The sequence below is a fragment of the Myotis brandtii genome, unplaced genomic scaffold (assembly GCF_000412655.1).
Source record: "Myotis brandtii unplaced genomic scaffold, ASM41265v1 scaffold451, whole genome shotgun sequence".
NCBI classification, from domain to species: domain Eukaryota; kingdom Metazoa; phylum Chordata; class Mammalia; order Chiroptera; family Vespertilionidae; genus Myotis; species Myotis brandtii.
Window position 1 is genome coordinate 102,739 of NW_005367245.1, and position 12,982 is coordinate 115,720.

General features: G+C 37.6%; 1 protein-coding gene across 1 annotated transcript; it reads right to left on the reverse strand.

The window, feature by feature from the left end:
• Window positions 1-5,608: 5,608 nt before the first annotated feature.
• CCDC179 (coiled-coil domain containing 179) lies at window positions 5,609-9,325 on the reverse strand. The gene is made up of 5 exons (XM_005874803.1): window positions 9,281-9,325; window positions 7,652-7,696; window positions 6,472-6,576; window positions 6,075-6,127; window positions 5,609-5,690 (listed from the first exon to the last, which is right to left on the reverse strand). The coding sequence occupies exons 1-5, from the start codon at window positions 9,323-9,325 to the stop codon at window positions 5,609-5,611; spliced, it is 330 nt and encodes a 109-aa protein (XP_005874865.1).
• Window positions 9,326-12,982: the final 3,657 nt, after the last annotated feature.

Sequence of the window (12,982 nt, forward strand, 5' to 3'; positions counted from 1 at the left end):
GGCCTGGGCACCTGGAAACGCCTGCCGCCCGCTGCGTGCTGGCCCGGGATGGAGAAATGGGATTCGCGGCTCCCTTTGCCTGTCCATTTATGAATCAGTGCCCCGACACTGATAGTTTATGCTGCTACTTCTGTGAAATGGGACCCTGGCCTCCTAGAAATCAAAGTTTAATGGAACTAAGCTGGCTGAAATTGCAAATGGACTTCAGTGCCATTTTCTGCCTTCTAAGTGGCTCAGTATTATTCTCATTGAGAGAGAGTAGAGTGTGCAGTTCATGGCTGTGGTTTAGAAGCCAGCCTCGTGAATGTGCCATTAGTTGAGGTGCCCATTGGTTTCTGGTGTTTAGGGAAATGATGGAGGTTGATTTATTCAGAAATATTTGGGTGCTCAAATTTTAATAGGCATAAAAATCATCTGGGTGTCTAACGTGTAGTTTATAATTTAGTAAGTTTAGGGTAAAACTTGAGATTCATTTCTGGGAAGCAACTGGGTAATGCTGAAGTTGCTGATATCTTCACACAATTGCTTTTGATATTTTTCCTTGCATTGTACTAGTTTTTCTTGCTTGTTGGAATATCTTCAAATCTTAAAAAGGTAGGATGTGAAGTGACAGCTCCTCAGAAAGAACCGTTATGTGGTTTCAGGACTTATGTTTAAGTCTTTAACCCATTTTAAGGTATTTTTTGTGAGGTGTGTAAGATTGGGGGCTAATTTCATTCTGGGGCATGTCATTATCCAGTTTTTCCAACACCATTTATTGAAGAGACTATCCTTTCCCTTTTGCATATTCTTAGCTCCTTTATCACATAGTAGTGGCTTATTTCTGGGCTCTTGATTCTGTTCCATTGGCCTATGTGTCTATTTTTATGCCAGTACTCTACCATTCGATTACTATAACTTTGTAGTATCGTTTGAAATCAGCAAGTGTGATGCCTCCAGCTGTGTTCTTCTTTCTCAGGATTGCTTTGGCTATTTGGAATTTTTTTGGTTCCATACAAATTTTAGGATTGTGAGTTCTATTGTGAACAATGCCATTGGAATTTTGATAGGAATTGCATTGAATCTGCAGATTGCTTTGAACACAATGGACACTTTAACAATATTAACTCTTCTGATCCATAAACACGGCATATCCATTTATTTGTGCCCTAAGGAAACACAGATTTGCTTTTTGTGGCTCTAGAGTGACTGTATTTTATAGTTTCAGATAATTTGGATCCTGTGTACTTCTTCAACACGAAGTTTTAAAATTCATTAATGTTATTGTGCGTGTGTCTTCAATAATATTCCATTTCTATAGATGAATCACATTTTAAAAAGGAATTTACCTATCCATTCACATATGGGCTGTTTGCATTTTGAGGCTATTAAGAACAAAACTCTATAAATATTGGTGTACAGTTCTTTGTGTGAACATGTATATTTCTCTTTAGAGACACCTGAGATTGGTATAAGTAGGTCATATTTCACATGGAAAACCTTTTAGGATTTTTTGTTGTTGGTAATCCTCATTGAGGATATTTTCCCCATTGATTTTTAGACAGAGTGGAAGGGAGGGGGAGAGACAGAGAGAGAGAAACATCAATGTGGGAGAGACACATAGATTGGTTGACTTCTACAAGTGCCCAAATGGGGACTGGTGTCTGGGATCGAGCCTGCAACTGAGTTACATACCCTTGATGGAATTGAACCTGGGATCCTCAGGGCACGAGCCAGCAGGGCAACCACTGAGCCAAATTAGCTAAGGCTTTTAGGAATTTTTTTAAGGCAAAGTACTTAAACCATTTTCATTTATATCAGCGATGTAAGAAAGTACTAGTTAGTTTTCATCCTAGCCAACAGTTGGTATAATCAGTCTTTTTCATTTTATGAATTCAAATGGACATATAATAGTATTATTTCGCATTTCCCATGTTTTCATGTACTGTACTTGGTTACTTGCATGTTCGTTTAGAAATATCAGTTCATATATTTTCTTGGATAGTCGGAGTTCAAATTTTTAAAATATATTTTGTGGTCAAAAGACACATTCGGTATCACTTCAGGCCTCTATGACATTCACTGAGATTTATCTGGAGGCCCAGCAGATGGTGTCTTTTCGTCTTCCAGTGTACACTTGAAAGAATAGGTGTTCTGTTGATGTTGGGTGGAATGTCTTATAAATAGCAGCAAAATTCTTGAATGGGAGTGCTATCTTCTACATCTTTAATAATTTTCTATTTGTTGCATCAATTTTCGAGAGGAAAGCTATGTTTCAGTTATAATTGTGGATTTACCTATTTTTGAGTTCTAGTTTTTGCTTAATGTCTTTTGATGCTTTATTATTGGGTGTATCTATTTATGATTATGTCTTTGTGATGAATTGAAGCTTTCATTATCATAAAGTGTTCATCTATACACCCGGTAATATGATTTACTCTGAAGACGAATTCGTGTTAGTAACATAGCCATTCTACTTTTAGGATTTGTGTTTTCATGGGACATAGTGTTGCATCATCTTGTTTTTATACCTATTAATGTTCATATGCAAAGCATGTTTGCGGTAGATATATTGTAGTTCTTTTTGCCTTTTTTAAAATCCAGCTTGACAATCTCTGCCTGTTGGGAGAAATTTCTCCATTGGTCTTGCATGTTTCTGTATGTTCTCTTAGCAAAGGTTTTAATATTTTTTCCCCTAGACCCGTGGTCAGCAAACTGCGGCTCGCGAGCCACATGCGGCTCTTTGGCCCCTTGAGTGTGGCTCTTCCTAAGCCTTAGGAGTACCCTAATTAAGTTAACAACAATGCATCTACCTATATAGTTTAAGTTTAAAAAATGTGGCTCTCAAAAGAAATTTCAATCGTTGTACTGTTGATATTTGACTCTGTTGACTAATGAGTTTGCCAACCACTGCCCTAGACTGTCTTTTTAAGGATGTTATATAGTAAGTAAACTTGGATGCTAGTTTACAGCAGATTTGTTTACTGTCCAGTATAGTGGAGATAATATCTTTCTCTGGAGCAAAGTTGGGCAAGTTTCTCAGCAGCCCCATATGTAAGATTGGGGCTTTCTTAGTTGTCCCATGAACCCACAGTGTACACAGTATCCACCTGGCACAGCTCTGCCTCTCCTCATGGGGCTTGGCGACTCAAGGGAACCAACGTAAGCATGGGTTTGATACTGCCCGCTGTGCCAGACATAATAAAGTTATTGTTCTCCACCCAGTAAGTCTGTTTTCTGCCAGCATCTATGAAACTGTGACAGTCTAACTTGTTTCTTCTAAGTAGAATAACATTTTGAATTCTTCACAGTTCTTGATACTGCCTTTTAATTGGAGTGTTTAGACCATCTAGGTTTAATGTAGCTATTGATTATTTGGGATTTAACCTATTATTTTGCCATTTGTTTTCTTTATTATTAAATCCATTCTTTTCTTTTTCTATCTTCATTTGGATGGATTTTAAGTATTCCATTTTTATCACTACTTAGTTATATCTCTCTGTGTGTATGGTTTCTTTAGTACCTACAACATGTCTTTAACATATCCAAGTCTACCTTCAAATAGTATACTTTTTCTCCTAAAATATAAGAAATGTTTGATTGTACTCTCCCACCCTTTGTTATTGTTGTCATACATTTACCTCTATGTGTTATTACAGCCATAATAATTAATTTTGCTTAAAAGAGTCAGTTCATTTTAAAATCAAATATTAGAATAAAGTGATTTTATATTTACTTGTATGTGCATTATTTCCAGAGCTTTTTATTGTTTTGTATAAATCTAAGAATCTATCTGATACTATTTTTCTTCCACCTAAAGAGCTTTCTCCTACTGTTGATATTTTTTTTGGCACTTCTGAAAAAAAGTCTGCATTTTTGCCTTCAGTTTTGTTCCATATAAAACTTTAGTTTCACAGGTTTTTCTTTAATCAATTCTTTAAAGATGTCATTCTGGCTTACATAGTTTTTAATGAGGTTTGTGGATGTTTATGCTTGTTTCTCAATATTTAATGACCGTTTTCCCCTGCTGTTTTCCTTTCTCTTTTCAATTATTCAGCAATTCAGTTATGAGGTAATTTGATAACTGTTGGTCTTTGTATTGGTTGTTTATTAAGCTTTTTGGATCCATGGGATTAATTTTAATTAAATTTGGAAAAGTTGTGGGAATTCGTTTTTACTCCCATCCTCCCCTATTTAGACATTCTCAATTATTCATATGTTAGACCACGTGATATGGTGTGACATGTCAGCGAGGCACTAATAAATTTTCCAGTCTGTTTCTTTTGTCTCAGTTTGGATTATTTCTCTTGCTATATCTGCTATATCCTCAATTTCATGGCTTTTTTTTTTTACAGCTAATATACTGTTAATCTCATGACTTCTTAAAGTTTAGATTTTTTCAGTTATACAAGTTCTATTTAGTTCTTTTAAATATTTTTTATTCCTCTCTTTGTTCATGTTTTTCTTTAAATTACTGAACATAGTTAACATATATTTTATTTAAATTAATTCTTCTAATTATGTAACTTCTTTTCATTTCTGTGTTTCTTTCTATTGACTTGATTTTCCTGATTATGTGTTACATTTTTTCTGCTTCTTAACATGCCTAGCGATTTTGATTGGATACTAGACATTGGACATTGATAGTGGACTAAGATTGCACAGATCTGACTTTGTTGAGTTTCACACTGTGAACATGCAGTTTAGCATTCAGCAAAGACTCACTGCAAGCCATGTAAGAGCTACAAAGTGCTGTGTATAGTTCCTTATGCTCTGGAAATTCTGCCTACAACTTCCAGCTGCCCCACACTTCCTGAATTGTTATCTCTGTTGCTCAACTCATCCTCAACCCAAGAAAATTGCTGTGCTCTGCTTATAACTCTTTTTTCTGCATCAAGATCTGGATTGCTCCCCCACCCAGTAAATGGGTAGTCATTGGGTTCACCTATTTCTCCTCTGTTAGGGATCACAGCCCTTTTTTGACTTTTGTCTTATATCTGAAAACCATTGTTTTACATATTTTTTCCTGTTTTCTAGTTGCTTAGTGTGGAAACATAATTCTGGTACTTCCATCATGCCCAGAAGCAGAATCCCCTGTATTTCAAGTTATATTTTGGAGGCTGCAAATGATCACTGAATGTAATGACCCTGTCAATCTAATAGTTGGCAATTCTTTAGTTTTAAAACAATTGTGATAATTTTATTTTTTGTTAATAATTATGTAATTAAGCAAGCATTTTACAGAGGCATATGATTATCCATATCATACATAAAATTAATATTTAATTCAATATTCAAATTTTACCTTGAATGAAAATTATAATTGCACTATAGCTTATTTGCAATATCAACCCATAATACAGGTTTTAGTTAAACATTTTGTTTAAACACAGGTCATTATAAATATACAGCAGAGGGAATCTGTTTTTCCTTATTATTAAAACATAATTTTAAATCTTTACATAAGTCATAAATCTAACTAAACAAATTTCAAATTTCCAAAATTTCAAATTTCCAAAAAGTGGTAGGGAGATATGCTGTTTATTGAAATTCTAGAGCCTGTGGCTTGGATGTGAAATGGTTGCATTCTGTTTATTTTGCAGAAAGTGCAGAGTATTGCCTTTATTTTTCAAATGGAGTAAAACCTGGAAATGCCACTTGGTGTCAGAAATCCACAGATTTCTTCCATACAGGCTCCAGCTTTATGGCCACTAAGAGATCAAAATACACAAGAAAAAGGAATTCAGTTTGTTTACATGAAGAAATATTTATGCAACTATAAATCATCTGCAAAAGGTATCAAAGGGAGAAGCCTTTCTTCTGCTAAGAGAATTATGTAAGAACTAGAAATGCTATTCCCAGTTAAAGCTGCGTTCAGATACAATCCAGATATGAAAATCACTAATAGCCAATATCACTAATATCTGGGGGAAATTTGATAGAAACATTTTTTTTTTTCTGTGAGTCAGGCAACAAATACTAGGAACAGAAAGAATTCGTGGGAGATGAAGATAACAGTTTGGCTCAAAGTCATTTCTAACATAATGGGTGTCACAGAAATGTTAAACATGGGGATTTTCTTTTCGTAGACTTACGTCTGTTTGGTGTAGAGTTTTCTGATGTTTTCAGGCCTAGTCTGAATAACCATCTGGCAGAAGATTTTGTCATTTATTTTCCAATTAATATAATCCAAAATACTTAAGTGAATAATTTTGTCAGATAGTATATGGCAAAGCAAAAAATGGAATCCAGAACATGGTTTCAAAGATCACACTCTTCATTAAACCACAGCACCTCCAGGGATGATTACAAAGGAGATTTCAATAATAGATGAGAATTTCATTAGAGGAGCTTTAAGGTACCTTCCCAGACTGCAAGTACACATTTCTCAAAGGAAAGTGGAAAAACACAATTTAGAGTCTTACATAAATTAAGAATGAGGATATCTGGTGCATTAAGGGCCATTCATTAGATGGAAGTCTTCATACTTACTAGGAGCCCTGGTTCTGGAACAGGAGCGGGCTTTGCAAACCGCTTATTAAGTTTCCTCTTCTCTTTCTTTAGGGTTTTCATAGTCTGAATACGTTTATTTATGGACTTGTGGAAAATAAAAAAAATAAAAAATATTTTTATAACAAAAAAGTAACATGCTGATTATATTTTTGGTTTATGTCAATAAAAAAGATGAATCAATCAGTGCATATGACTTACAAAGCTACATAAAAGTAGGAAAAAAAATCTTCTTTTCAAATGTGTGGTTTATAGATGAAAAAACATATGGGACTATCAGTAGAATTTTCAAAAGAGACTATTTACTCTTAATCCCTACTTTACCAACCATTTAGCACATTTAGATAGATCCATTAAAGGCCCTAAAAGGGCATGACCAGTATGGCTTAGCGGTCGAATGTCATTCTAGGAACCAATGTTCTATTCCTGGTCAGGGTACATGCCCAGGTTTCGGGCTTGATCCCCAGTAGGGGGCGTGCAGAAGGCAGTGGATCTATGATGTTTCCCTCTCATTTATGTTTCTATCTCTCTAACCCTCTCCCTCTTTTGCAAAAAAAAAATAAAAAAAAATAAACATAAAGTAAAAAACCCAAAGGGATTTTTATAGTAATTAGAGAACAAAATCCATGCACATTCTTTAGTTCTCTTAAATGCTGCATATCACACAGAGCTTTTTTTATGTCCCTGCTGTATGACATCTATAAGTAGCAGGTACCTAAGGGATCACACTAGGATGCATTGAAGATAATGAAAGAATATTACGGTGAAGAGGATATGAATAATAGGAACTTTTATATACTGCCAATAGGAGTGTATTTGGTACAATTGCTTTGAAAACAATGAGACCTTACTTCATAACAATGAAAAACTCTCTTTTCCTATGATCCGATTATCTACTCCTGCCTAAATAATAAAGCGAAACTTTTGTTCACTGGGAAAAAAAGACATACCGGAATGTTTGCAATAGCATTGTTTATTACAGGCAAATGTGCAAACTACCCACTGCCCATCAACAGTAAGTCACAAGATTCCAGAGTCCCAAGAAAGATAACACAGAAGTGTCTATCTAATAAAGGTTCTCTCATATCCGGACCATCACACATAAAGGAACAAGATAAAGTCACAATTTTGAAATACCCAGAATGATTTATTTAAACATTACCTGCCTTTCAGTGACATCTGAAGGACGAGAAATTCTTGGTCCTTCCTACAAAATATGTGCAATAATTAAAAAAAAACACCTATCAAGTCATGAGCAAACAGAAAGATTAGTTATTATAACAGGAAGTATATGGGTACAGTTTTTTATTAATATACTAGAGACCCGGTGCACAAATTCATGCACTGGTGGGGTGCCTCGACCTGGCTGGTGATCGGAGCTGATCGGGGCTGTCTCTCCCAGTCCCAATCAGGCCAATGGGGGCCAGCCGGCTGGGGAGGGACCACAGGAGGGCTCCAGAGCGTGTCTGGCCAGTCTTGCACAGTCCCCATTGGCCGGACCCCAGCAGCAAGCTAACCTACCGGTTGGAGCGTCTAACCCCTGGTTGTCAGTGCGCATCATAGTGACTGGTGAAATGGTCAAACGTACAGTCGAATGGATGGTCAGACACTTAGCATATTACGCTTTTATTATATGGGATGCATATTATGTTGATGGCAAGTGGCAGGAGCAGAAGGTAAAAACCAGGTTGGAGATTGTTGATAGTACTAGAAGAGAACCAGCTATGAACAACATTATTGGCATGAAAATTGATAAAGGGAAGCTTCATTTAAAATGGAGTTGGAGACCAGAAGGAGGAGACCTCAGGCAGTACCACTTGACATCAATTACAGACCCTATCAGGAAGAACTGTCCGTTATGTGTCTCAACAGGAAGAGACTTACCACTCCAGCAGGAGGAAGAAAGGTTTTCTTCCTGGCAAATCATCCAATGAGAAACCACTTTCACTTTTCCCCCCAATGGGTTTCCTTTCAAAACAATCTCTACCAGCTTCCTCCTTTTTCTCTATAAAATTCCTCTCCTTTGCTTGTTGGATTAACCTATAGTTTTTGCTATAGCATACTTGTCTAGAATAGCGATTCTCTTACTATTCTCAGGTATAGCCATCATGCTGCTAAAATAGTTGTCTGTTTTATTTTTTGGACAACACAGGGAACATATTGACTACAGAGATTTATTCTGGAAGAACAGATGTAGGATAAATCCAGACATTCATGTTTCTGTTGGTACATGACTTCAATGGTGCCATGCTGATCTTTGCTTAAGGAACTGGTTTTTAGTCCAGGTTCTAAAGCCTGGGAAAGCTGAGGTGATTGAGAAACTCCACTAGATGGTTTGATTTTCTGAGGCACAGCGAGTTTGGCTGGTAGTTAATAGGTTTCCACATCTCCCCCTGCCACCCCAAATTTCTAAATTATACAATAAATACTTCCCTCTGTCCTCATTTTGATCAGTTGTTTAACCCAAAGACCTAAAATAACCTCCTCCCTATCTGAATATTGAGAAGTTCATCCTTTTTCCCACCTCTGTAACTCTCACCCCACCTTATAGGTCGGCTCAATGTGTCAGTTAACAAACATGATGGAACAGTGCGGCACCTATAAGGCACAGTGTAGGGCTTTTCCTTGTCCTGGGCAGGGCAGGTTTTGAAGCCCAGGATCAAGTCTGTCTACTTCACCAGGGATTTCCCACCCCCCAGCACCAAACGGCATGCTCTACTGGATGCTCTGGCCTACAAGCTCATAGCCTGGGCAAGGGTGACCGAGGTGGGGTTAAGGGCAGGAGACTCACGGGGTTAACTTGGGTGCTTTCATCCCCTATACAGTGCAGGCACATGCTTCAGAGCCTCAGAGCGCTCCTGGCGCCCACTGCGCGATCTCAACCAAGTAATTGCAGGCAGGCCACCTGCTCCTAGGAGCCCCGCCCTATCTCATCACAATTCTCTTTATCCTCCCCCTGTGAGCCCCGCCCTCTCTTTAGCTGTCCTCCCATCCAATGAAAGGAAGGTGAAGTCTCCAGCTGTCTAGCTGTCTAGAGAGCACCAGTGGCATTAGGGATGCCAGGTTACCTCAGTTCCATATCCTTCCAGCTCTTTTGCTCAGACAACCACAGAATACTAATTTTTCATCTTTTCTGTCCTTATCTCTACTCTCCACCATGTCCTCTTCACTTCGATTCCATGGCCCCTCACTTCAGCCTATGGTCAGCGTTCTCAATTCCTTGATCTCACTGTTCTTCCATCACAGCTTCCAGTTGGATCCATCCAACTATTGGCCTTCTCCCTGGGCTGAAATGGGAGAATACTTGAAGATTCCTGCAATACATACATACCCATAATCTCCAACTTAACCTGTGTCCTCATCAGGGCTTACCACTTCTTTTATGTTCACCTCTTTCTTTTTTATATTCTGTAGCATCCCCTTCAAACCACCTCCCTGCTATTATAATCTCTGAACCCAGCATCTCCCAGGCGCCTCCCTGTATTAAAATCTCTGAACCCAGCATCTCCCAGGCGCTTTCAGCAGAAGTTGGACGGCTCTTGCTCCATTCCCTGACAATAGCAAACACACGTAGAACTAGTGCTCAGCATTGTTAGATGAATTTATACATATTAGCTCACCAACTCCTTACAACAACCCCAAAAGGGTAAGTATGTGTGGTTGTTATCATCTGGGAAACAAGGCACTGGTGTGTTAAATCACTTGTCCAAGGTTATACAATTAGTGGGTGAGCTGGGATTTATCTACACAGTTGGCCTCAGAGCCTGTGCTCTTAATCACTATGCTTTGCCACCAATAGCTTTTAAAAGCCCAGAGGTGCTATCTCAACTCCTTGCCATGTATGAGCCTATATATAACCGTGTTTGTATCCGCATTACCCTTTTCCTGTAATCCTATTGGGATTGAAAAAGTTGCCCCCCTCCTCCTAACTGAAATAAATTTCTTTACTTCTGTTCTCATGCCATTTCCCTCCTAGAAACCTCTTCAGAGATCTTACTCCACATATTGCTTCCTCTTCTTGTTAGCCTCTCTATATTTCCTTTCCTTTAAACATTTAAAATCCATATACTCAAATCTTCTCTTCAAATGAGTAAACCAAAACCTTTGAACAACAACCGATTATAACTATTGTCCATCACCTCTATTTACAGGAAACTTTCACAGGAGTTGTCTGCAATTCTCACCTCCTCTTCTTTACATCCAGTGTAATATTTGGCTCACTGCAACCTCCTTCAACCCTTACTACCCTATGGGTACTTGTTTTGAAATGGTCACTAATGGTCTTCCTGCTGAATTCAATGAACACTTTGTACCAGGTGACTTTTGCATTGTTAGAAACTGTAGAGATATCTTGAAAGATTATCTTAGGAAATTTACTCTTCCCCCTGTTTGCTCTGCCTTTTTATTTATGTTGGGAGTCTGTGCCAGGCCCAAGGTTTCTGTGGGGCTCATGACATCTGCTAGCTCATTCCTATATGCAGCCGCAATTAGAGTCCTGACTTATCCGCTGGTCCAGAAGGAACTTAAAAACCAGAACAGTGACATATCATTTATATCATACCAAAGAGGATATATGATTAAAAGTACATAAAGATATTGTCAAAGACAATTTCTCAAAGGTAATAATGCGCCCCCCCCCCAAATGCTTCCTGTTATTTCCAGCATTCTAACTGCAGTAACTGGTTATCTGCGTTCCTTGCAGTGGCTCAGTGGCCTAGAGACACATTAAGTGTGGCCCAAGCTACTGCTACACCACAGAGGTGAGAAGTTACAGCTCTAGGTGGTGGAAAGAACAAGCAGGTCCTTGTGAAATTAACTCCTATCCAGTGTCAGGTTCAGGTATATAGTAGCCCTAAGAATGAAAGTGTATAATGCCCTTCCTACATTTATTTCAAAATTGAAGGGCTAAATTATCTGTGGTAGGTTAATAACTGTTCTCAAAATACATCCAAGTCCTAATGCTTGGAACCTATTGATATTTCCTTATTTGAAAAAAGGGTCTTTGCAGATATGATTAAATTAAGGATTTTGAGATAAGATTATCCTGGATTATCTGGGTGGACCCTCAGGGGTGGGCAAACTTTTTGACTCAAGGGCCACAATGGGTTCTTAAACTGGACCGGAGGGCCGGAACAAAAGCATGGATGGAGTGTTTGTGTGAACTAATATAAATTCAAAGTAAACATCATTACATAAAAGGGTACGGTGTTTTTTTTTTTTAGTTTTATTCATTTCAAATGGGCCGGATCCGGCCTGCGGGGCGTAGTTTGCCCACGGCTGCTCTATACCATCACCAGTGTCTTTATAAGAAAGGTAAAAAGAGAGATTAGACACTCAGAGAGGAGAAAGATAAGTGAAGGTGGAGACAGACGTGAAGTGTTGTGGCTTCAAGCCAGTGAATGCAGGAAGCAAGCAAATGAATGCCGTCAATGAAAGGGTTCTACCCAGCACCTGGGGGAGAGCAAGACCCTGCCATTATCTTCATTGTAGATTTCTGGCCTCCATAATTGTAAAGAATAAACTTCTGTTGTTCTAAGCCACCAAGTTTGTGGTCATTTGTTATAGCAGCAATAGGAAACTAATACACTAACCCATGATATAAATGTAAAACAGTCCAACAGAAAGTACTGGATTTTCCCCCTAGTTTAACTACTTCATTGATTCCTTTGTTCAATATTAACTCTAGAATTGTATCTAAGTTAATTTCTCATGTGGCTAGAGTTTATATGGGGACAACAACAGAGAATATAGATAATGAGTTACCAAAGGAATATATAGAGTATCCCAAAAAATGTATATATACCCTTTGAATAATTAATTATAAAGGCAGTGTTTATTAAAATTCATTTCATTTTCAAAATTGATCTATCAGCTGTTAAAGTGTGTATACATTTTTGGGGGAGACCCTACATATAGCCTCTTTCTCCATGAGAATAAATAGAATCCATGATAATTCTTTAGAATATTATATATGAATAATTTATAATTCTTAGAATCAGGAAGTTTACTTGCTTAGCAAACATCATTTTTTCCTAGAGTGACTAGAAGTTATGCCCAGCAGGTGGCACCACAATCATAATATTTACAGGGTTGTAACAATTTGCAGTCAGGGAGAAAACAAAAATTATTACATAGCCAGAAGATGGTGCTAGGTGACCAATCTTTAAAAACCAAGTCTGCATTTGAAATAGACAGCTTCATTTTTACTCATTCCAGGATATATAATCAAGGTATTCTTGACATCATTTTTTTTTAATTCTTCGGTGCTTTTAGTAGCTTCAAATTTAAACTTCAGATTTATTACTTTTACAGTAAAAGAACTCACACTGACCAGCTCATAAAAGCAAGTACTTTCCTACTCTACTTTTTATCACTCCCAGTCCTTGCAAAGAAAAATATATTAAAAAATATTTTATTGTTTCTCTATCTTCATATGTTTTAAGATTATACCTTTTAAAAATTATAGACACTCATCATGCCCACAAAAGTGGAG

Coding starts and splice junctions, on each gene's coding strand:
- CCDC179 (XM_005874803.1), bottom strand. CDS start 9,325: ATGTGCCTGCACTGTATAGGGGATGAAAGCACCCAAGTTAACCCC. Junction 7,697..9,280: donor AAAGCACCCAAGTTAACCCC/GTGAGTCTCCTG, acceptor CATATTTTGTAG/GAAGGACCAAGAATTTCTCG. Junction 6,577..7,651: donor CAGATGTCACTGAAAGGCAG/GTAATGTTTAAA, acceptor ATTTTCCACAAG/TCCATAAATAAACGTATTCA.